Source organism: Schistocerca serialis, chromosome 8 (genome assembly GCF_023864345.2).
Source record: "Schistocerca serialis cubense isolate TAMUIC-IGC-003099 chromosome 8, iqSchSeri2.2, whole genome shotgun sequence".
In the NCBI taxonomy this organism is placed as follows: domain Eukaryota; kingdom Metazoa; phylum Arthropoda; class Insecta; order Orthoptera; family Acrididae; genus Schistocerca; species Schistocerca serialis.
In genome coordinates this window covers 177,148,535-177,171,277 of record NC_064645.1, presented here as the reverse complement: position 1 = coordinate 177,171,277, position 22,743 = coordinate 177,148,535, and the positions used below count along the sequence as shown (strand labels likewise).

At 44.9% G+C, this 22,743-nt stretch overlaps 1 protein-coding gene across 1 annotated transcript in view; it reads left to right on the top strand.

Moving 5' to 3' along the window:
- The window catches only part of LOC126416906 (protein O-mannosyl-transferase TMTC2-like), a 111,198-nt gene that overhangs the window by 64,467 nt on the left and 23,988 nt on the right, over positions 1–22,743 (top strand). The window contains exon 4 of the mRNA XM_050084789.1: positions 6,925–7,103. Coding sequence (XP_049940746.1) covers positions 6,925–7,103 — 179 coding nt within the window. The remainder of the gene's footprint in view (positions 1–6,924; positions 7,104–22,743) is intronic.

Genomic DNA, 22,743 nt, shown 5'->3' with positions numbered 1-22,743 from the left:
GCGTCTGCAGCGAAGCGTCGAATGCGGGCGGCGCCGGCGGGAGAACAGGCGGAGGCGGCGGCGGCGGCTGCTGCGGCGGCGCGTCGCCATGGGGCAAAATGGAAGGCATCGTCGGTAACACCTGGGGATGAGGCGAGCCAGTAGATGGGTCCCCAGGGCGCTGACCGGACGGCACCGTCGCTGAAAGCAGACGGGGAGCGGCAGAACCCGTGCGACGACAGAGGCGCAGCTGATTGAGATGGCAACGCACCTCACCAGAGGCCCCCAAAACCAAATACATCGCGCGGCCGAGGCAGCGAAGAATGCGCCCTGCGAGCCAACGTCGTGAACCTCGATAGTTGCGATAAAATACAACGTCGCCAGGAGCAAAAGCAGGAGTCTGCCGCTGCACAGGAACCTGATGCGGCGGATGCAGCAAAGACATCAAGGTGCGATGAGGACGACCGTGGAGCAACTCAGCCGGCGAGCGACCATCTCGGGGCTGAGAGCGATACGAAGACAAAAAGAGCAACAATGCGTCCTCCCGAGAATGCGACTCTTTCAATTTCAACATCTGTGACTTGCAAGTCCGGACCAATCGTTCAGCGGCACCGTTTGACTGAGGCGAAAACGGCGCGGATGTCAGATGTTGAATACCATTGGCCTGGCAGAATGACTGAAATTCTGCGGACGTGAATTGTGGGCCATTGTCGGAAACAATAGTCTGCGGAAGACCGTCAATGCAAAAGATAGCAGACAACGCTTGGATGGTGGCGGAGGACGTCGTGGAAGACATCCGGACAACAAAAGGAAAATTACTGAAGGCGTCGACCAGAACCAACCATCGAGCATTCCAGAAGGGACCAGCAAAATCAATGTGCAAGCGTTGCCAAGGGGAAGTGGCTTTTGGCCATGCAAAGACTTTCCGCGGCGGTGCGGATTGTTGTTCGGCACACGCCATGCAAGAAGAACACATATTCGTAATCGCAGCATCGATTCCGAACCAAGTACAGTGCTGACGAGCAAGTTGTTTCGTTCGCACTATACCCCAATGTCCTTGGTGAAGAAGCCGTAAGACAGAGGACTGTAACGAACGTGGGACCACGACTCGGGACTGATCATTATCAGAACGCAACAACAATACACCACGTCGAACAAAAAGTCTCTCCCTGTGAGCAAAAAATCTGCGAACCAACGGATCCTCGATCCGAGACTTTGACAAAGGCCATTGCGTAGCAACAAAACGTAAAACAGTAGCAAGGACAGGGTCAGCAGCTGTGGCTGTAGCTACACGACGAAAATCAATCGGAAACGATTCGACCACTTCATCGGTTTCCGAATCAATGAACATGCAAGCAAGTTTGGAAGAATCGAATGCTTTATCCTCAGCAACAGGCAAACGGGACAACGCATCGGCGTTTCCGTGCTGAGCAGTGGACCGATACAAGATATCGTAGCGATACTGCGAGAGGAAAATAGACCAGCGAATGAATTTCTGCGCTGTTCGTGGAGGTACAGGCTTGGTCGGATGAAAAAGCGATGTCAAAGGTTTGTGGTCTGTGATGATGGTAAAGTGACGACCATACAAGAAATCATGGAACTTAGTAACACCAAACACGAGAGCCAAAGCTTCTTTCTCTATCTGTTAATAATGTCTTTGCGCAGACGAGAGCAATTTTGACGCAAAGGCAATAGGGCGATCATGCGAGCCAACTTTGTGCGCAAGCACAGCACCGATCCCGAAATCCGATGCATCTACCATCAACAAAAGGGGTTTCCGGGGATCGAAAGGCGTGAGGCAAGTATTAGAAAGCAACGCCGATATCAACTGGCGAAAGGCGCGTTCGCATTCCGTCGTCCAGAGAAACGGAACACCTGTACGGCGTAAGCGAGGAAGCGGAGCTGAAATGGAAGAGGCATTGCGCACATTCACTTACACCTTGTGATTCTATATAGTTCAATGTTCGTGCGACCTCATCACGCAATGCGTGGGGAACATTGCGCGCTCTGAAAAATTTCGGTTGCGCGTTTACTTTCAGTTCCAAATGTGCTTCATAGTTTTTAGCGCAACCTAAGCCCGGTGCAAAAATGTCTGCAAATTCGTCACATAGACGAGAAACACTGTCTGAAGGCACAGTTTGATTCACTGATAGGACCTGATTTACTATAGACATGTTAAACAACTGAAATAAATCTAAACCAAACAAGTTCACTGCAGAAGAAGAACGAAGAACATAGAATGACACAAGTTTTGTTTGTCCCTTGTATGTTGCAATAAGGATGCACTGTCCTAACACAGGAATTTTTTGTCCTGAATATGTGGTTAGCTGAACAATTGTGGAACGCAACGGAGGTTTGCCCAGTTGGTTGTACGTGTCGTGATTGAGCAATGAAACTGCAGCTCCGGTATCGAGCTGGAATGGTATGACCTTGCCATTAAAGTCCAAATCTACAAAAAGTTTATTGTCCTGCTGAGGACAAGAGCGACTGTCTCGTGCAATTTGAACAGACACTGGTACAGAATCACTTGCTAATGGACGTGAATTACGGCGACGTTGACGCACTCTTTTTGTGGGACGATCACAGTCACTGTTAGAGAAAGTGTCACTGGACGAAGTGGAATTAACGACATGAATGTCCATGGGCGAAGGTCCACGAGCCTGGGTGTCCTTGGTTCGATTCCGGCGCGAAGCAAAGGGCCTGGAATGATTGTGATTGTCTGATCTGATCTTTTTCTGGCAAACACTTTGAACATGTCCTTTCCTATTGCAGAAAAAGCAAATAGCTTGGCGTGATGGGCAATGTTCACGCGAATGTCTAGTAGCACACCGCGGGCATGATTTCACTGCATTGGTGGGCTGGCGCGGCACACCTGGTTTAGCGCGCAGCGGCAGCTGCGTTTGTTTGCGCGAGGGCAGTTGACCGGGCCGCGGGCCGCGTAGCGCGAGCGCGCCCGGCGGGCCGGTTAATGTTACACACAGCTGGCGAAGTTTCAAAAGATTCCTGAGCACAGTCAAGTGTGTCCTGTCTATCCAATATGTCTATCACTTGTTGAAGGGAGGGATTAACGAGTTTCAAAATGTGCTCCCGTATGCGAACATCAGAAACGTTCTGTGCAATTGCATCACGTACCATTGTATCTGAATAAGAAAGACCACAGTCACATTCAAAGGCACAGTCCCTAGTAAGTCCTTGCAATGTTGCTACCCACTCCCTATTAGTTTGACCGGCCGTACGTTTTGTACGAAAAAACGTATACCGCTTTGCAACCACATTAACTGTTTCTTTGAAATAGGCATCTAAAGTAGACAAAATTTCCTCGTAGGACAGAGTTGCTACGTCGCGTCGGGGAAACAATTTCACTATCACACGGTATGTGGACACACCGACACAAGAAAACAAAAACGGCTGCCGCTCATTACCTTGAATTCTGTAGGCGGCGAGGTGGAAGGCGAATTGACGGGACCACTCTTGCCAGGACTCGTGGGTTGCATCAAAGGGTCGGAATTGAGGTGCAACAGCATGTTGTGGCTGCGGTAGCGATGAAGCGGCGGCGGCCGCATCGGTGTGCAGCGCACGTTGACCCTGGACGAGCTGTCCAACAGCATCCAATAACGCTTGCGTCTGCTGATTCTGCAAGCGATAAAATTCGGACAGTACATCTGGCGAAGCCATGACACAAGTAAATGTAAGCAATCAGAAAGAATACTTTAAATCGTCGCCAATCTGTAGTGACGTAACAAGACTGTTATGCCACTTGAGGTAGCCGGTAGAAAGGCACGCGTACACACACGCCGACTGGCATCAATTCTGGAACAGGATAACTATTGAATGGTAGCAAGAAAAGTACGTAGCTGCTTTATACTTAACTTTTATTATGAGATGAATACAGCGTTCTTCTTGAGACATTTATACTATAACTCTCAAAGTAGGTAAGGCTAATGGCGCCTTGCTTGGTCGTAGCCATGGACTTAGCAGAAGGCTATTCTAACTGCCTCTCGGCAAATGAGAGGAAGGCTTCGTCCGTATTGTCGCTAGCAATGTCGTCGTACAACTGGGGCGAGTGCTTGTTCGTATCACGAGACCTGCCTTGTGGTGGCGCTAGGTCTGCGATCACACAGTGGCGACACGCGGGTCCGACATGTACTAAATGGACCGCGGCCGATTTAATCTACCACCTATCAAGTGTGGTGTCTGGCGGTGACACCACATGGAAGCCGTAAATTCAACTAAATACCTAGGAATTGCAATTACGAACAATTTAAATTGGAAGGAACACACAGAAAATGTTGTGGGGAATGCTAATCAAAGACTGCGTTTCATTGGCAGGACACTTTGAAAATGTAACAGACCTTCTAAGGAGACTGCCTATACTTGTCCGTCCTCTTTCAGGATACTGTTGCGCGCTGTGGGATCCTCACCAGAGAGGACTGACTGAGTACATCGAAAAAGTTCAAAGAAAGGCAGCACGTTTTGTATTATCGCGAAATATGGGAGACTGTGTCACAGAAATGATACAGGATTTGGGATGGACATCACTAAAAGAAAGGCGTTTTTCGTCACGACGGAATATTCTCACGAAATTCCAATCACCAACTTTCTCCTCCGAATGCGAAAATATTTTGTTGACACCGACTTACATAGGTAGGAATAGAATTGGAAGGAGAATCAGCGTTTGTCCCTTTGGACAGGCTAGCCTGTCCAAAGGGACAAACGAGAGGTACATCATCATGTCGGTTAAATATGATGACAAAATTACAGAATGAGATTTTCACTCTGCAGCAGAAGTTTGATAACAAAATTGTTTATTGACACCTACAAACTTATTTGTAATGAACATTGTGTTTCACGGTATTTTAATTATTACGTAATGGCATTTTGGTACTATTACTATTTTTTATATATTTGACTCCTTAGCCTTAACGTAACATTTTACGTAAGTCACGAACGTAGTACTTCTAACTTCCCACGCCAGATGGTGGGTATTACGTTTTTTAAAAAAACCTGTGTTATACCTCATTTCATGTTATTCATATATTATTCTTTTTCATTGTCATTTTCTCTTTTACTTGTCCTGCACTCTGACAACTTATTATCGATCTGTTTTATGTTTTGTAAGTTGGTTTTTTCAAAAAACAATACGCCAATGTATTTTAGATCATTCCTTCCGCCTTCGTCTGATATGTGTTTTACGTACATTTCAAATTTGAATTACTTCATGATTCACAAATGCACAAGAGTTATTTTGTATTAATATCTTGCAAAACCAGTAATATTATGTCTTCACTTTACACATGTCACATAGAGGGCGTTCCAAGCCTTGTCACACCGAGGAATGCTGAACAGGTGCATGTAAACAGCGGCCTCAGTATATGTGATCGCTCTAAGCCTGTTGATACCAGTGCCTACCTATTTTAATTGTATAGTACAGGTATGTTCCTACATACTGTTATGTTCATACGCACGTGTAGTTGTGATTTCCTGTTTTATACTCTCTGATCGTTATGTAAAATTTTTAACTTCTAGCACTGAGGATGGTCACTCCGCCTTGCCTTCCATATAAGCCTCCCGTCCCTCTATGACCTCATTCCTTTCCCCCATCTGCTCCTATTCCTCGAACATATCCGCATCCTCTACAACTCCCGCCGCCTTGATCCCCCTCACCCCCTGGTTGCTCCTCTCCTCTCCCATCCCCGCCCCCTGCCACGCCTTTACTGTTGTGTCCCCCCCTACCCTCCATCTCTACACCCTTCATCTCCTTTCCTAAGGTGGCTTCCATCAACTCCCCCTCCCAGATGATGCCCTCTCTCCCTCCATTTATCCCTCCTATCAACTCTGATCCTCACTCCCCCTCCTTTCCTCTGTCCTTTTCCCGGGCTCCCTTCCACCCCCTTCCATCCTCTTTTTTCCCCACCTCCCCTCTCTCTTCCCCCTTCTCTCCCCCGAGTCCTTTGCATTTCCCTCCTCTATCTCTTCTCATTCCCTCTCACGTCTGCCCTGCCCCTCTCCCCCCTCCCTTATGAGTCCTCTCACTCCTTGGCTCCCCCCCTTTCGTTTTTTCCTCCTTGTTTTTCCCCCTCCTCTAGGTCCCCCCCCCCCCATCTGCTTTTGGCTCGAGAGTGTCATCTTTGTGCCGTCATTTTCGTGCAGTGTTTTACAGTGAGTGTTCCGTGTTGTGTCTTTTGGGAAGTGTTGCGAACGGCCATCATACTGTCGCTGGGTGTGATTTTTTATCTCTTGCGAACAGAAACCAGACTGTCGCCATGTTTTTTAATTGTGTGTCTACTATGTTACTTGTCTGATTCCTGTGTATTTTAATAACATTGCCAACCCCTTTTTGCTTTCTGTTTTAACTTTCCGCATTTTTTTCGCCATTTTACACTTTAAGTCACCGTTTTATCGCCTGTTTTTCTTGTTTCTTTTCTTCTTCCATTTTTTTTTAAAAAGTCTCTAGGCTGTAGAACAGCGTACTAATCTGCTGCCAGCCCGCCCCCTTTGGGGGGAATTGAAAATCAATAAAAAAAAAGTCACTAAGTGACCGAAAATCGATTTTGCGTATAATAAAAACAAAAAAATACGACCAATGCTGATTCTCCTTCCAGTTCTATCCACTATTTGGTCGTGGTGCACGGAACACCCCAAGGAGTCGTCAATCTATAGGCAGGAATGATCACAAAGATAAAATAAGGGAAATCAGAGCTCGTACGGAAAGATATAGGTGTTCATTCTTCCCGCGCGCAATACGAGACTGGAATAATAGAGAATTGTGAAGGTGGTTCGATGAACCCTATGCCAGGTACTTAAATGTGATTTGCAGAGCATGCATGTAGATGTAGATGTAGAACCAGCATAAAGTGTCCAGATATCCTTCATTCCCTCGCTACAAGTGCTACGCAGATTCCCCTTGGACGAGCCGCCACTGCAGCGGTTTTGTTGTTGTGGCAGGCCAGTTCCTGTCGGGCCAGCAGCGGCACGCGGAGGCGGCTCTGCGCTTCGAGGCGGCGGCCGACCTGCTGCCCTCGCGGCTCGACCTCGCGCTGGCCGCCGCCTCCTCGCTGCGGGTGGCCGGACTCACCGGCCGCGCAGAGCGCTTCTACCGCCGCGCCGTCCAGCTGCGGCCGCAGGTAACCAATAAACACTCTTGTTTCTCGCTGTATCTACACGGTACGGCCAGGCGCTTGTTTGCAGTTGTTCTGTTGTCTGACACAGCACGTAAGACATCCAGTTTATTGCTGACTGGATAGATTGTCCTAAAACAGGAAGCCAGCCCTCACATTGGTTGATATTTCCATTTCCAACAGTAAGATGTGGAGATATATAAAACTGTAATCAATATCAACATACCGGGTGATCAAAAAGTCTGTATAGATTTGAAAACTGAATAAATCACGGAATAATGTAGATAGAGAGGTACAAATTGACACAAATGATTAGAATGACATGGGGTTTTATCAGAACCAAAAAAAAAAAAAAAAAATACAAACGTTCAAATAATGTCCGACATACGGCGCTTCATCTGATCAGAATAGTAATAACTAGCATAACAAAGCAAGACAAGGCAAAGATGATGTTCTTTACAGGAAATGCTCAATATGTCCACCAGCGCTCCTCAGCAATAGCTGTAGTCGAGGAATAATGTTGTGAACAGCACTGTAAAGCATGTCCGGAGTTATGGTGAGGCATTGGCGTCGGATGTTGTCTTTCAGTGTCCCTAGAGATGTCGGTCGATCACGATACACTTACGACTTCAGGTAAACCCAAAGCCAATAATCGCACGGACTGAGGTCTGGGGACCTGGGAGGCCAAGCATGACGAAAGTGGCGGCTGCGCACACGATCATCACCAAACGAAGCGCGCACGAGATGTTTCACGCGTCTGACAATATGGGATGGAGCGCCTGGTTCTAAGAGTACCCCATGTCATTCCAAGCATGTGTGTCAATTTTTAAGCTCTATCTCTATTATTCCATGGTTTATTAAGTTTTCAAATTTATACTGACTTTTTGATCACCCGGTACATAACTAGACTTTACCCTGTTGAGATCCGCTGCTATAGCCGCAGGGCAGGACAGTAGTTCAATTTGTGGAAGGAGGCCAGAATGAGTGGGCATCACTTGCACTCGAACGTACTACTTTATTCATTTGACAAACATTACAAGAGTAAAGAAAACATTAAGAACAGAGCAAGCCAAACATTAATGTGAGAACTTAATTCCCGGCTAAATTCGCCATTCAATCTCACGCCTCAAGGGCGAAACTTTAATTTATAACCGGCTGAAGGCCAATCACTTAAGACTCAAAAACAAGAATTTGAATTTTAAAAGGCAGAAGGCCTCATCTTAAAACATTTCTCTAAATTAGGCTGAAGGGCCAAACAATCTCACGCCTTAATGGCAAAAGAACTTTAATTTAGAATCGGCTGAAGGCCAATAACTTAAGACTCAAAAACATGAATTTGAATTTAAAAGGGAGAAGGCCTTATCGTTTATTAGGCTGAAGGGCCAAACAATCTCACGCCTTGAGGGAAAAACCACTTCAATTCAAAATCAGCTAGAAGCCATACATAAATAAACAACAAGGACAAAGAAGAAAAGGCAACACATCAAACGGCGCTCAGAAGTTTCCCACGGGTCGGCCTAGAATTCAAACACTAACGCTCGTTTAGGTGAGACAGGCAGTCGGCTCAACAATTCTCAATCCGACGGCAACCCAACCGACAGACAGTCAGCGGACTAAGCGACAGAATAACTTCCGCTCCAACCGACCAGCACACAACAGGGAGTTCAATGAACAACGCAGAAGGTGTCGGTGCCCACAACGAATTACACATTCAGCTGTAAGACTACACGCCGTGCTGGACAGCCAGCAAACGATGGGGAAAATACACTGCCTGAATTTACGTCAACGACCAGGGCATGTAACCGGAACGTTAACGGCCACAAGGCAGGAGATTCCGCTGGTGCACTTCAATTCAAAAATGATCAAGTTAAACTACATAGGAAGGCGGCTACAATTTCGCCAACTTCAAAATAAACGTTATTGGTCGCGGGAATGTCCCAACAGCCCACAACGAAATTCAAACGACACAATGTGTACGGTATGGGCTGGCTGGTAGATTAAGTAAATACTCAACTTTCGTGTCCAGGATAGGTGAGCCACGGACGTCGTAGTAATGGGAACAGCACCACACACTCCGACCACGCGTGGACGCAGCCAGCGGACCCGGCCAGACATGCGCCACGGAGACTTCTTCGCTGCTCCACGCCAACCAACCAACTGCCCACGCCCAGGAATAGTGAAAGGACTAAATATACGTCGGCCGATGAGACGACCAACCGAACGACCAACCAACTGTCATCCTGCTCCAATATCCCTCCGTCGGACATCTGATACGTGTCGCGAGCAGTCGGCGAGCAGTGGCTGTCGGCGCCTCACCGGGACTCCGTCCCTGACTTCCTTGCTGCTGCGTCGCGACAGCAGTGCTGGTCCGTCCCAAACTGACTGCCAGAAACATGACGACCCAGAAACACTATTGGTCGCTTTAGAGATGGCACGACAGTACACTTATCGATATGCGCAGGTGCTGCCACTGATGGGCAAGTACAGCAGGAAGTTAGTGACGCCATTGAATGGAATAAGAAAACGAGGCGGCAATACAGTAATAGAAGATGACAAACATTAAATGGGATAAACACGAGCCCTGCGCGCCTCACATGTGGTTTCGCCCGCATTTTGTGTCCAACACATATGTTGAAGGCAACTTCATTTCCCCCTCTCAGTGTCACCACCTTAACGCTCTACTTGTCCACCTCCTACAGCCACATCTATCTTCACGTCGCCCTTTCCCTTTTCCACCTACCTACCAACCTCCTATACCATCCACTTCCTTCATGCATCCTCCCCTCCTCCCTTCTTTCTGCCCACTTCCTCCCAAAAAAACTTTGTCCATACCCTATTCTGTCCATCTCAACCTGACCCCAGCCATGCCCATCAGAATGTTGAGTTCCTGTAATACAGTTCTACATCTACATTTACATCCAGACTCCGCAAGCCACCTGACGGTGTGTGGCGGAGGGTACCCTGAGTACCTCTCTCGGTTCTGCCTTCTATTCCAGTCTCGTATTGTTCGTGGAAAGAAGGATTGTCGGTATGCTTTTGTGTGAGCTCTAAGCTCTCTGATTTTATCCTCATGGTCTCATCGCGAGATATACGTAGGAGGGAGCAATATACTGCTTGACTCTTCGGTGAAGGTATGTTCTCGAAACTTTAACAAAAGCCCGTACCGAGCTACTGAGCGTCTCTCTTGCAGTGTCTTCCACTGGAGTTTATCTATCATCTCCGTAACGCTTTCACGATTACTAAATGACCCTGTAACGAAGCGCGCTGCTCTCCGTTGGATCTTCTCTATCTCTTCTATCAACCCTATCTGGTACGGATCCCACACTGCTGAGCAGTATTCAAGGAGTGGGCGAACAAGCGTACTGTAACCTACTTCCTTTGTTTTCGGATTCCATTTCCTTAGGATTCATCCAATGAATCTCAGTCTGGCATCTGCTTTACCGTCGATCAACTTTATATGATCATTCCATTTTAAACCACTCCTAATGCGTACTCCCAGATAATTTACGGAATTAACTGCTTCCAGTTGCTGACCTGCTATTTTGCAGCTAAATGATAATGGATCTATCTTTCTATGTATTCGCAGCACATTACTCTTGTCTACATTGAGATTCAATTGCCATTCCCCGCACCATGCGTCAATTCGCTACAGATCCTCCTGCATTTCAGTACAATTTTCCATTGTTACAACTTCTCGATACGCCACAGCATCATCTGCAGAAAGCGTCAGTGAACTTCCGATGTCATCCACAAGGTCATTTATGTATATTGTGAATAGCAACGGTCCTATGATACTCCCCTGCGGCACACCTGAAATCTACTTCGGAAGACTTCTCTCCATTGAGAATGACATGCTGCGTTCTGTTATCTAGGAACTCTTCAATCCAATCACACAATTGGTCTGATAGTACATATGCTCTTACTTTGTTCATTAAACGACTGTGGGGAACTGTATCGAACGCCTTGCGGAGGTCAAGAAACACGGCATCTACCTGTGAACCCGTGTCTATGGCCCTATGAGTCTCGTGGACGAATAGCGCGAGCTTTGTTTCACACGACCGTCTTTTTCGAAACCCATGCTGATTCCTACAGAGTATATTTCTAGTCTCCAGAAAAGTCATTATACTCGAACATAATACGTGTTCCAAAATTCTACAACTGATCGACGTTAGAGATGTAGGTCTATAGTTCTGCACATCTGTTCGACGTCCCTTCTTGAAAACGGGGATGACCTGTGCCCTTTTCCAATCCTTTGGAACGCTACGCTCTTCTAGAGACCTACGGTACACCGCTGCAAGAAGGGGGCAAGTTCCTTCGCGTACTCTGTGGAAAATCGAACTGGTATCCCATCAGGTCCAGCGGCCTTTCCTCTTTTGAGCGATTTTAATTGTTTCTCTATCCCTCTGTCGTCTATTTCGATATTTACCATTTTGTCATCTGTGCGACAATCTAGAGAAGGAACTACAGTGCAGTCTTCCTCTGTGAAACAGCTTTGGAAAAAGACATTTAGTATTTAGGCCTTTAGTCTGTCATCCTCTGTTTCAGTACCATTTTGGTCACAGAGTGTCTGGACGTTTTGTTTTGATCCACCTACCGCTTTGACATCAGACCAAAATTTCTTATGATTTTCTGCCAAGTCAGTACATAGAACTTTACTTTCGAATTCATTGAACGCCTCTCGCATAGCCCTCTTCACACTACGTTTCACTTCGCGTAATTTTTGTTTGTCTGCAAGGCTTTGTCTGTGTTTATGTTTGCTGTGAAGTTCTCTTAGCTTCCGCAGCAGTTTCCTAACTAGGTTGTTGTACCACGGTGGCTCTTTTCCATCTCTTACGATCTTGCTTGGCACATACTCATCTAACGCGTATTGTACGATGGTTTTGAACTTTGTCCACTGATCCTCAACGCTATCTGTACTTGAGACAAAACTTTTGTGTTGAGCCGTCAGGTACTCTGTAATCTGCTTTTTGTCACTTTTGCTAAACAAAAAAAATCTTCCTACCTTTTTTAATATTTCTATCTACGGCTGAAATCATCGATGCAGTAACCGCTTTATGATCGCTGATTCCCTGCTCTGTTTCAAATAGTTGGGGTCTGTTTGTCACCAGAAGGTCTAATATGTTATCGCCATGAGTCGGTTCTCTGTTTAACTGCTCAAGGTAGTTTTCAGATAAAGCACTTAAAAAAATTTCACTGGATTCTTTGACCCTGCCACCCGTTATGAACGTTTCAGTCTCCCAGTCTATATCCGGCAAATTAAAATCTCCACCCAGAACTATAACATGGTGGGGAAAGCTACTCGAAATATTTTCCAAATTATCCTTCAGGTGCTCAGCCACAACAGCTGCTGAGCCAGGGGACCTATAGAGACATCCAATTACTGTGTCTGAGCCTGCTTTAACCGTGACCTTCACCCAAATTATTTCACATTTCGGATCTCCGTCAACTTCCTTGCCAAAACTTGTCCCACAACATGCTTGTCATATAGGTCAGGCTGAATATCAAGGATCTGAAAATGATGAATTTACCCCTGGCAATCAGGCCGCCTTGCAAAGCACTCGAATAAAGCGGAGTGATAGTACTCAAATACGACATGCATGTTTTGCAGGGCAGCTTACATCTTGAAGCCAGGAAAACTATTTCTTGTCCCTGATATGTAGTTTGCTCTGCAAAATAGTGTGACGTGGCAGGCCAACGCTGTTCCCACACAAAATTCCTGTCGTTTAGGCAGCCAGGGGCAGGAAAAACCACGTTTTTGCCCACGTCTCCACTCCTGTTGCAGTTAGAAGGCTATAGACCGCACAGATGATACTTTTGATGCCTGCTGTTTCTGTAACAAACATGATAGAAATCAATCCAGGAGTTTGGGAGGATATCCTGAACATATACACATCCATACATAAAATCTGCTTTATATACATAATACCTAAATCCAAGCGTGGGTTGTACATGCACGCCGCTATAGAACAGCAATCTATTCCTGCAGCGCGAAACGGGTGTATAGTATGATAAACCTCCATCTCCAATCGATGAAGAAGGTGTCAGTCTGGAACTGCAGGGGTTAGTTTCTAATATGTGAGTGTTGAAAGACGACATTAAGGGGCTCCGGAACGCCCTATATTTGCAATGTTAAAATAAGGCTTATAAATTACATCTTTCCTCACAAAGTATTTGAGGTAGGAAGTTGAACTTTTTACAGATTATTTATTGGAATATGGGCTACAACTTAACATAGGGATTTTACAAAATTTTAGTTCAGTTATTAAAGATGATTTTTTTTCAATTGTAATGAAAATCCACAACATTTTTTTGCAATTTTTTATTTATATATTCAAAAATATACAGTTTTTTGGAAAAAGGCTGTGTTAAATTATGCAGAAGGTACTGTCTAACATTAACTGAACGTTTGAAACAAATATGTTTGGAAGATCCTTAGAAAACATGTAATTAGTATGAGAAAATAAAAGTTTTGGGACTCTAGCGACAAAGATTGGATTAACTTTTTAGTGCATTCCAGGTCCATAGGATGGATTATCTTCATCCTCTGCAAACTCCTCCTCCAGCTTCCTCTTGTTCTTCCCCCTGTTTACTCTTGCTTTTATTTCTAGACTCTTTACAGACCTGTCTGCAGCCCGAAGGCGTTCCTTGTCTAAAGCAAGCATCGCTCGTTGTTGTGTTCGTAGATTTTGCTACCATTTTCTTCAGTTGCAGTTACTGCAACACTGTTCCAAAAGGTGGTCATGTATGAACACTTATCACATTTCAGTTGTATTTCACTAGCAAGTCCTACGTGCTTTATTATGGAGAGTTCCAGACGAACTTCACTACAATGAATACATCTTACACAGTTTGAAAAAATTCCTTTGAGAACCGACATATCAAATATTTCATTCACATCCGATTCGCCCATAAAACATTCATAGTTTTCACTCATTGAACCAAGCTTCTTCTGTGAAGTATTTTCTTTCCCACTTTGACTGCTATGGGCAGGTGTACTTGAGAGGTTAGGTTCATTCACTTGGTTATCGTCTTTATTGTTTACAGTAATAACACATACCTTTGGCTTTCCAACATTTCTCCTTTTCTTAAAAGCCTTCAGAGGATTTCTAATAACTTTACTTTTACTCATTATTATACTTCAACAAAACAGAGACTCAAGAAACAGAATTAATTACGAATATTTTCGAGATAACGACAGAGTAAATAAACATGAAACAATCGACAATCACACCAGCGATATATATTGAACCATCACAGGTTAGCCACAACACATACTTTATCTCATATCACTAAAATATACCTGATGAACACGGACGTTAATAATAACACCATTTGACAGCAGTTTAACAGCGCCACAGTGGGTCACGCCCATGTAGAACACATTTCAAAAAAAATTTAAAAATAGTTGTAGTCTTCGAAATTGAATACATTATATATCTATTAAAAGGTAATAGTCTGCAGTTTCAGAAAACGCAAAAAAGTAAAAATTGAACTTTTCATGATTTTGAGCCTTTCCGGAGCCCCTTAAAACAATGAACTTCTTTTGGGAAGGTCCTGAAGCATCTGGGCACTCTGTGTGTAAGCAGTCATGATCGCCTGATGTGCTGAGTAATATCGTAAAAAGTTCCAGAAAGTAAAACAATCATCCAGAAGATCGAAGAATGTTCCAGAATATTCTGCGACTTCCAAAAACGTTCGATGATGTTTGAAAACACTCTAGCATGTTTCAGTACGTTTGATAATATTCTCGAAAGTTCCATTACCATCGGTATCTATTTGTTGTATAATCTTAGAACATACCTTCAACTCCAAGTCAGTGAGACCAGCATGGAGTCTAAAAACATCGATCGTACCAAATTCAACTCACACTTTCCTCCCATGTCATGCTGAAAGCTTTACATCAAGGCAGTCAGGTAGACGCAGTATTTCTTGATTTCCGTCGAACATTTGACTCAGTACCACGTCTGTTTACTATCAAAAGTACGGTCATGTGGGGTATTAAGATACATTTCTGATGGACTGAGGATTTTTTGGAAGGGAGAGTGCAGCATATTATCTTGCTTGGCCCGAGACTCATCCTCTGATGTAGAAGTAACAGTGGGTGTGCCCAGGGAGGTGTATTGCGATCCTTGCTGTTCATTTTCTACTTTAATGACCGTCTGAAATATATTAACAGTAACCTCAGTCTTTCTGCAGCTGATAGAGTTGTCTATAATGATATACTGTCTGAGAGAAGCTGCATAAGTATTCAGTCAGATATTGATGGGATGTCAAAGTTGTCCAAATAGCGGCTATTTTCTTTAAGTGTTCAGAAACGTAAAATTTTGCATTTCACAAAAATGCAGTTTCCTGTGGCTAAAATATCAATGGGTCGCGGTTGGAATCTGCCAACTACTACAACTACATGGATGTAACATTTTTTAGGCGTAGTCATGGGTGAATCAGATGGTAGACATGTTTATTGATAGAATACTGGAGAAATGCAGTCAGTCTACAAAGGAGATTGTTTATATTTCTCTCACACGACCCATTCCAGAATAATGTTCAGGTGTGTGAGATCCGTAAACAGGACTCAACCGTGGATACTGAACGTAAACAGAGAAGAGCAGCACGAATAGTCACGTGTGTTTTTGACCCAAGGCGGGGTGTCAGAAAGACGGTGAAGAAACTCAACTGGCAGACTTTAAGATAGATGTGAAATATCAGGAGAAAGCCTACGTACAAAGTTTCATGAACCGGTTTTAATGACGACAACTTTCCACGTATTGCTCCCATAGGGATCATGAGAACAAAAGATTCCGATTAATTACAGCACTCATAGAGGCATTTACACAATCATTCTCCTTGTGTTCGGTACGCGAATGAAACTGAAGAAAACCTGATAACTGGTTCAACCCTCTGCCACGCAGTTCACAGTGGCAAAGTACTGATATACACTGATGGAACGAAAATATCACATCACCCAATGGTAATTATTGTAGAGTAATGAAATTTATGGAATAAATTTGTCTAGAAAACATATTTAAGTGATCAATATTGCAAGCAAGGTTAATGTAAGCACGAGGTAAGCCACCGCAGAGGTGAAATGCTGGTACATCAGTAACTGGCGTAACCACTAGAATGTTGCATGCAAGCTCGCAAATGTGCATGCACTGCATTTTACAGGTGCTCGATGTCAGTTTGTGGAACGGAGTTCCATGCCTGGTGCACTTGGTCGGTCAACACAGGAACGGCTAATGCCGTTTGTGGATGATGCTAGAGCTATCGTTCGATGATGCCTCATTTGCGTTCGGTTGGGGACAGATCTGATGATCGAACTGACCGAGGTAACATGTCGAAATTCTATAGAGCATGTTGGATTACAACAGTTGAGTGTGGGCGAGCGTTATCCTGTTGGAAAACACTTCTGAAATGCTGTTCTTGAACGGCAGCACAATAGATCAAATCACCAGGTTGACGTACAAATTTGCAGTGAGAGTGCGAGGGATAACCACGAGCGTGTTCTTGCTGTCATAAGAAATCGGATACCAGACCATAACTTCAAGTGTAGGCATAATGTACCTAGCACAGCCATCACTGGGACCAGCTTTCATTAGAAAGCGCAAAAGACCTGCACCGTGCCCTACAATGAGCTCTCGTTTGGCACCAATGAAGCTGCAAATGGTGATGGTTTGTGGTCAGTTGAAAGCACGGTACAGTGTTCTGGCTCGGAGCTGTCTTTGACGTAATCAATCTGTAACAGTTCGTTGTGTCGCTGTGGTGTCAACTGCTGCTCAAATTCCTGCTGCCAACGCAGAACGATGCGACAGAACCACACGCCGAACACGATGGTCTTCCCTCTCCGTGGCCGTCCAGAGCCGAGTCTCCTTGCGACCCTACCATACCGTGGCCACAGTGGTCAGCAATCATGTACTCCTACCAAGTCTTTCTGCAGTATCGCAGAAAAAACTTCCAGCATCTCGTAGCCATATTACACGGACTCCTCAAACACAGTCAGGTGTAGATAATGGCTTCTTTGTCGCCGTAAAGGCATTTTTGACTAACATCAAATCACCACTTCGAATATCGAAGGTAACTAACTCTCCCGACCGTTACTTCCGTGTATTTAAAGCAAACCTGATTTGCATCCTCATAGAGACGGTACTAGAGCCATTCTCACGCGACTGGCGCGAAATTTGAATAGACACCATCTCTTAGATGTAGTACCACACTAACCGACTTTCGTTTGTGTTGTACAATTCCTTGTTGGTTGGTTGGTTGTTTTAGGGAAGGAGACCAGACAGCGAGGTCATCGGTCTCATCGGATTAGGGAAGGAAGTCGGCCGTGCCCTTTGAAAGGAACCATCCCGGCATTTGCCTGGAGCGATTTAGGGAAATCACGGAAAACCTAAATCAGGATGGCCGGACGCGGGATTGAACCGTCGTCCTCCCGAATGCGAGTCCAGTGTCTAACCACTGCGCCACCTTGCTCGGTACAATTCATTGTAAATGTAGCTGTAGAAGTAGATATGCTCCAGTTCGGATGGGTGTATGTGAGCACTGGTGAGACCATGTGTCCTTATATTTTTGGAAATCGATTAGAGTGGTTCAAGGAAAAGTGAAAATGATACACAGTGAAATAAGCTTTTGTGAAAGTGAATTTCGTGAAGTACTGAACATTGTATTATACGAATTTTAGCGTGGTAAACAAGATTAACATTTAACAAAGTGACTACACGTAAAAAAAGGACGTCTTGGCGAGTGGCGAATGGGAAAGCTGAACACAGAACAGTGATAAATTAAGCATTTCACGAGAATGAACAGATTGAGAGAAAACACATGAAGTACGCAATTAGAATTGAGGAGAGAATAGAGTGAGATACTTAGCAAACTGACAGAGGGAAGTTGCTGATGAAACAATATTGTGAAATACACTAAGTAGTGTTACAATGAGTGAAGTTCATGAAAGACAAAGACCGCAAGCGCAGAGAAAAAAAAAACATTTGTGTATGAGAAGTGCTAACGCAGAAGCAATGATTACAGTTTGGCAGATGGATCATTCCGTTATGATCCCATTTCAGAGCACAATAGACAGAATCACGTTATCAGTTCAATCATGCTAAAAATTCTTTAGAGAAACACGGGGAATGTAGCAAGAGGGGAAAAATTCTATTAGCACCGCTGGAGTTGCTAATAGAATGCTTGCATGTCTAAAAGAACTTTGCATCATAATTCATAATAACACAGGCACTGCAGTATCGTAATTATTAATTTATTCCATTTGTCGAGCATGTCTCTACCCATATTAACCGATGGGAACTATCTGCTTCAGTTTCGCTTTGGGTTAGCTAATTATAACAACAATAAACACCGCACCACCAGTACTATTTACTCTATCCATTCCGAACATCGCTAGATCCTTTCTGTAAGTTTTGGTTATGTCCGGCTTTTGCCAGTTTTCAGTATGTATAACGATTGTAGCTTCAGCGTTTCCTGTTAGCGCTCGGATCTCTGGGTATTTCCCAACACAGCTATAACAATTTAGCACTATAATACCTGTGGTTCCTACATCAACCCTTTGCACCCTTTGAACCCCGTTTTGCTCTTCCCCGAGACCCTCTAAGCTAAAAAAAATCGCCTAGTAAACTCCATACAATCCCCGCTACCCTTGTAACCGCCTCCTGTGTGTAATGGACCCTTCACCTATTAAGGGTAACTCGAGACCTTACGGCGCAAGTTAAGGGATCTGCAACCTTCACTGTCGGAGAACCCTCTGAGCCTGTGATTCAGACCATCCACTCGGTTCTTTAACAAAGATCCGCAATCGGTCCTGTCGACGATGCTACGGATGGTGAGCTCTGCCTTCACCTTGCAAGCAGGACGGATAGTCTTTAACAATAGCCGCAGCCGGAAGGTGTGGCCGAGCGGTTCTAGGCGCTTCAGTCTGGAACCACGCAACCGCTACGGTCGCAGGTTCGAATCCTGCCTCGGGCATGTATGTGTGTGACGTCCTTGGTTAGGCTTAAGTAGTTCTAAGTGCTAGGGGACTGATGACCTCAGAAGTCCTATAGTGCTCAGAGGCATTTGAACCATTTTTGAATAATAGCCGCCCGACACCACAGAGAATCTCTTCTGATCGAAACCGACCCACATCGTTAGCACGTTAGCACCGACATGAGCCACCGCTTGCAGTTGGCTGCACCCTGTGCTCTTCACGGTATCCTGAAGGACCCAATGCACGTTGGGGTGGCTCTTCGAAGTATGAAAAGAGGGCACACTGGATTTCCTCCCCTGCTAAGCAGCCGTCTGATCTGCATAAAATGATAAATTATTTAACTACTTGGTCGGTGCGATGTAACTTGCAACAGAAAGCCCAATGTGCTCTCTTCTGTACAACTACCTTACACCAGCATTTTGCTTAAATATTCATTTGTATTATTCTCATAATGTGGATGTAGTTATCAGACACAGACTGTAAGAGAATACCCGTAAGGGTGTAGTTATAGTGAGAAAAGGAAGAAGAAAAGAATCGTCTAAGAATGTAAGAAAACTATGGACTTCCTAGAAGTGGATACGGACCCAGATGCCCCAAGTACTTATGCACAGCTTTGCCAACACTCAGAAAATATCCGTCGGTATAAATAAGTTGCGCCTTCGTGGGATAACTTTTCTTTCGGTTCTTTGCTTTTGACGACACATTTTAAATAGTGTTTTGGAGAAGGATTTAACAATTTCTTGAACACCGACATATTATAAGAGCCTTGAATAAACGCTTAACAACTTCTCTCTGCGAAAACTTCGACGGTCGTTTTATTTAACATCGCTGGTGAAACTCAGTTATTCTCATGGCGGGCGAAGCGCCTAAAAATAGAATAGCGCAGTCTGGAAACGTAGAGCGCTTCCCCTCGCCCGTTGGAGTGTGAGAACGGCCGGTTAGGGGCGCTCGCCGTGTTTGGTCTGGCGTGGTGGGTAATTCGATTAGAGGCGCGTTTGTAGCGCGCGGTGCGCTGCGGTGGAGAATACCGGCGAGCCGTGACTGACCGCGCCGCTGTCGCTGTATCCACTGCACGGCCAGCGAGGCTGCGTAATGACCACAAACAGCCACACGTAAGAGCGCTCAGCCCGTCGTGTCGCCTGAGAAACTACACTACTGGCCATTAAAATTGCTACACCAAGAAGAAATGCAGATGATAAACGGGTATTCATTACAAAAATATATTGTACTAGAACTTACATGTGATTACATTTTCTCGCAATTTGGGTGCATAGATCCTGAGAAATCAGTACCCAGAACAACCACCTCTGGCCGTAATAACGGCCTTGATACGCCTGGGCGTTGAGTCAAACAGAGCTTGGATGGAGTGCACAGGTACAGCTGCCCATGCAGCTTCAACACGATGCCACAGTTCATCAAGAGTAGTGACTGGCGTATTGTGACGAGCCAGTTTCTCGGCTACCATTGACCAGACGTTTTCAGTTGGTGAGAGATCTGGAGAATGTGCTGGCCAGGGCAGCAGTAGAACATTTTCTGTATCCAGAAAGGCCCGTACAGGACCTGCAACATGCGGTCGTGCATTATCCTGCTGAAATGTAGGGTTTCTCAGGGATCGAATGAAGGGTAGCGCCACGGGTCGTAACACATCTGAAATGTAACGTCCACTGTTCAAAGTGCCGTCAATGCGAACAAGAGGTAACGGAGACGTGTAACCGATGGCACCCCATACCATCACGCCAGGTATGACGATGACGAATACACGCTTCCAATGTGCGTTCACCGCGATGTCGCCAAACACGGATGCGACCATCATGGTGCTGTAAACAGAACCTGGATTCATCCGAAACAATGACTTTTGCCATTGGTGCACCCAGGTTCGTCGTCGAGTACACCATCGCAGGCACTCCTGTCTATGATGCAGCGTCAAGGGTAACTGCAGCCATGGTCTCCGATCTGATAGTCCATGCTGCTGCAAACGTCGTCTAACTGTTCGTGCAGATGGTTGTTGTCTTGCAAACGTCCCCATCTATTGTCTCTGGGATCGAGACGTGGCTGCACGATCCGCTACAGCCATGCGGATAAGATGCCTGTCTCTCGACTGCTAGTGATGCGATGCCGTTGGGAACCGCAAGGGCGTTCCGTATTACCCTCCTGAACCCACCCATTCCATATTCTGCTAACAGTCATTCGATGTCGACCAACGCGAGCAGCAATGTTGCGATACGATAAACCGCAATTGCGATAGGCTACAATCCGACCTTTATCAAAGTCGGAAACGTGATTGTACACATTTCTCCTCCTTACACAAGGCATCACAACAATGTTTCCCCAGCAACGCCGGTCAACTGCTGTTTGTGTATCAGAAATCGGTTGGAAACTTTCGTCATGTCAGCACATTGTAGGTGTCGCCACCGGCGCCAACCTTGTGTGAATGGTCTGAAAAGATAATCATTCGCATATCACAGCATCTTCTTCCTGTCGGTTAAATTTCGCGTCTGTAGCACGTCATCTTCGTGGTGTAGCAATTTTAATGGAGAGTAGTGTATGTGATGATGAAAAAGAACTATAGTATCAGTTGGATGATATGAATGTGATAAATTTTTCACGATTAGTATGTATCACGGGGTGTTAAGTCAGTTTCTAATGCTTTGAAAGTGTAGTAGCTTTCTGCGTGGCAGACGATCACGTGGTTCAAGTGAGGGGAGACCAGTATCTCCAGCTTGCGCCCTATCACCGGAAAAACTATGATTTCTTATCAAGTCTTGGCCGTATTTTGTCGAAATCGTCTCTGCTTTCGGTGGTTTCTAAAGTAATTTAAAGTGATTAATTAAGGTACTGGACAGAAATTAGAGCACACAGAGGAAATTTAGCATTAAACTATACCTCTTTATTACTAAGCTGCTAAAATGGTCACACGCTCACCGGCTTCCAGGGGGGTAAAAATTTAGATTTTCGATATTTCATACATTGTGTCTGTCCTAAGAGACGTCGGCAGCATTTTCTCTGGTGTTTCGTAAGATACCTGCAATTTAGTTTCTGCATTGCGCATCTGGGAAAAGATCAAACAGATAATGTTCATCACGCCGTTCGTGTGACGTCCATTGTTGACAGAAAGGGTAGGTCTGTTTGCCGCTGCAAAAAAAAAAAAAAAATAAATAAAATAAAAAAAAAAATAAAAAAAAATTAAAAAAAAATAAAAAAAATAATTGAACTGTGAACTGGGACTTTAGATACCCATTCTACATCTAGATCTACAACAACGTGATTACTCTGCTATTCACAATTAAAGTGCCTGGCAGGGGGTTCAATGAACCACCTTCAAGCTGTCTCTCTACCGTTCCACTTTCGAACGGCACGCGGGAAAAAATGAGCACTTAAATTTTTCTGTGCGAGCCCTGATTTCTCTTATTTTATTATGATGATCATTCCTCCCTATGTGGGTTGGTGCCAACAGAATGTTTTCGCAATCGGAGGAGAAATCTGGGTATTGAAATTTCATGAGAAGATCCCGTCGCAACAAAAAACGCCTTTATTTTAATGATTGCCACTCCAAATTATGTATCATGTCTGTGACAAACAGAGGGGTGAAATCAGTCTGATGCGCCAATTGTTTTACCGAAATGTGTTAACAATCACCGTGAAAGAGTAAGAGCAACCAGTACTCCAGTAGCG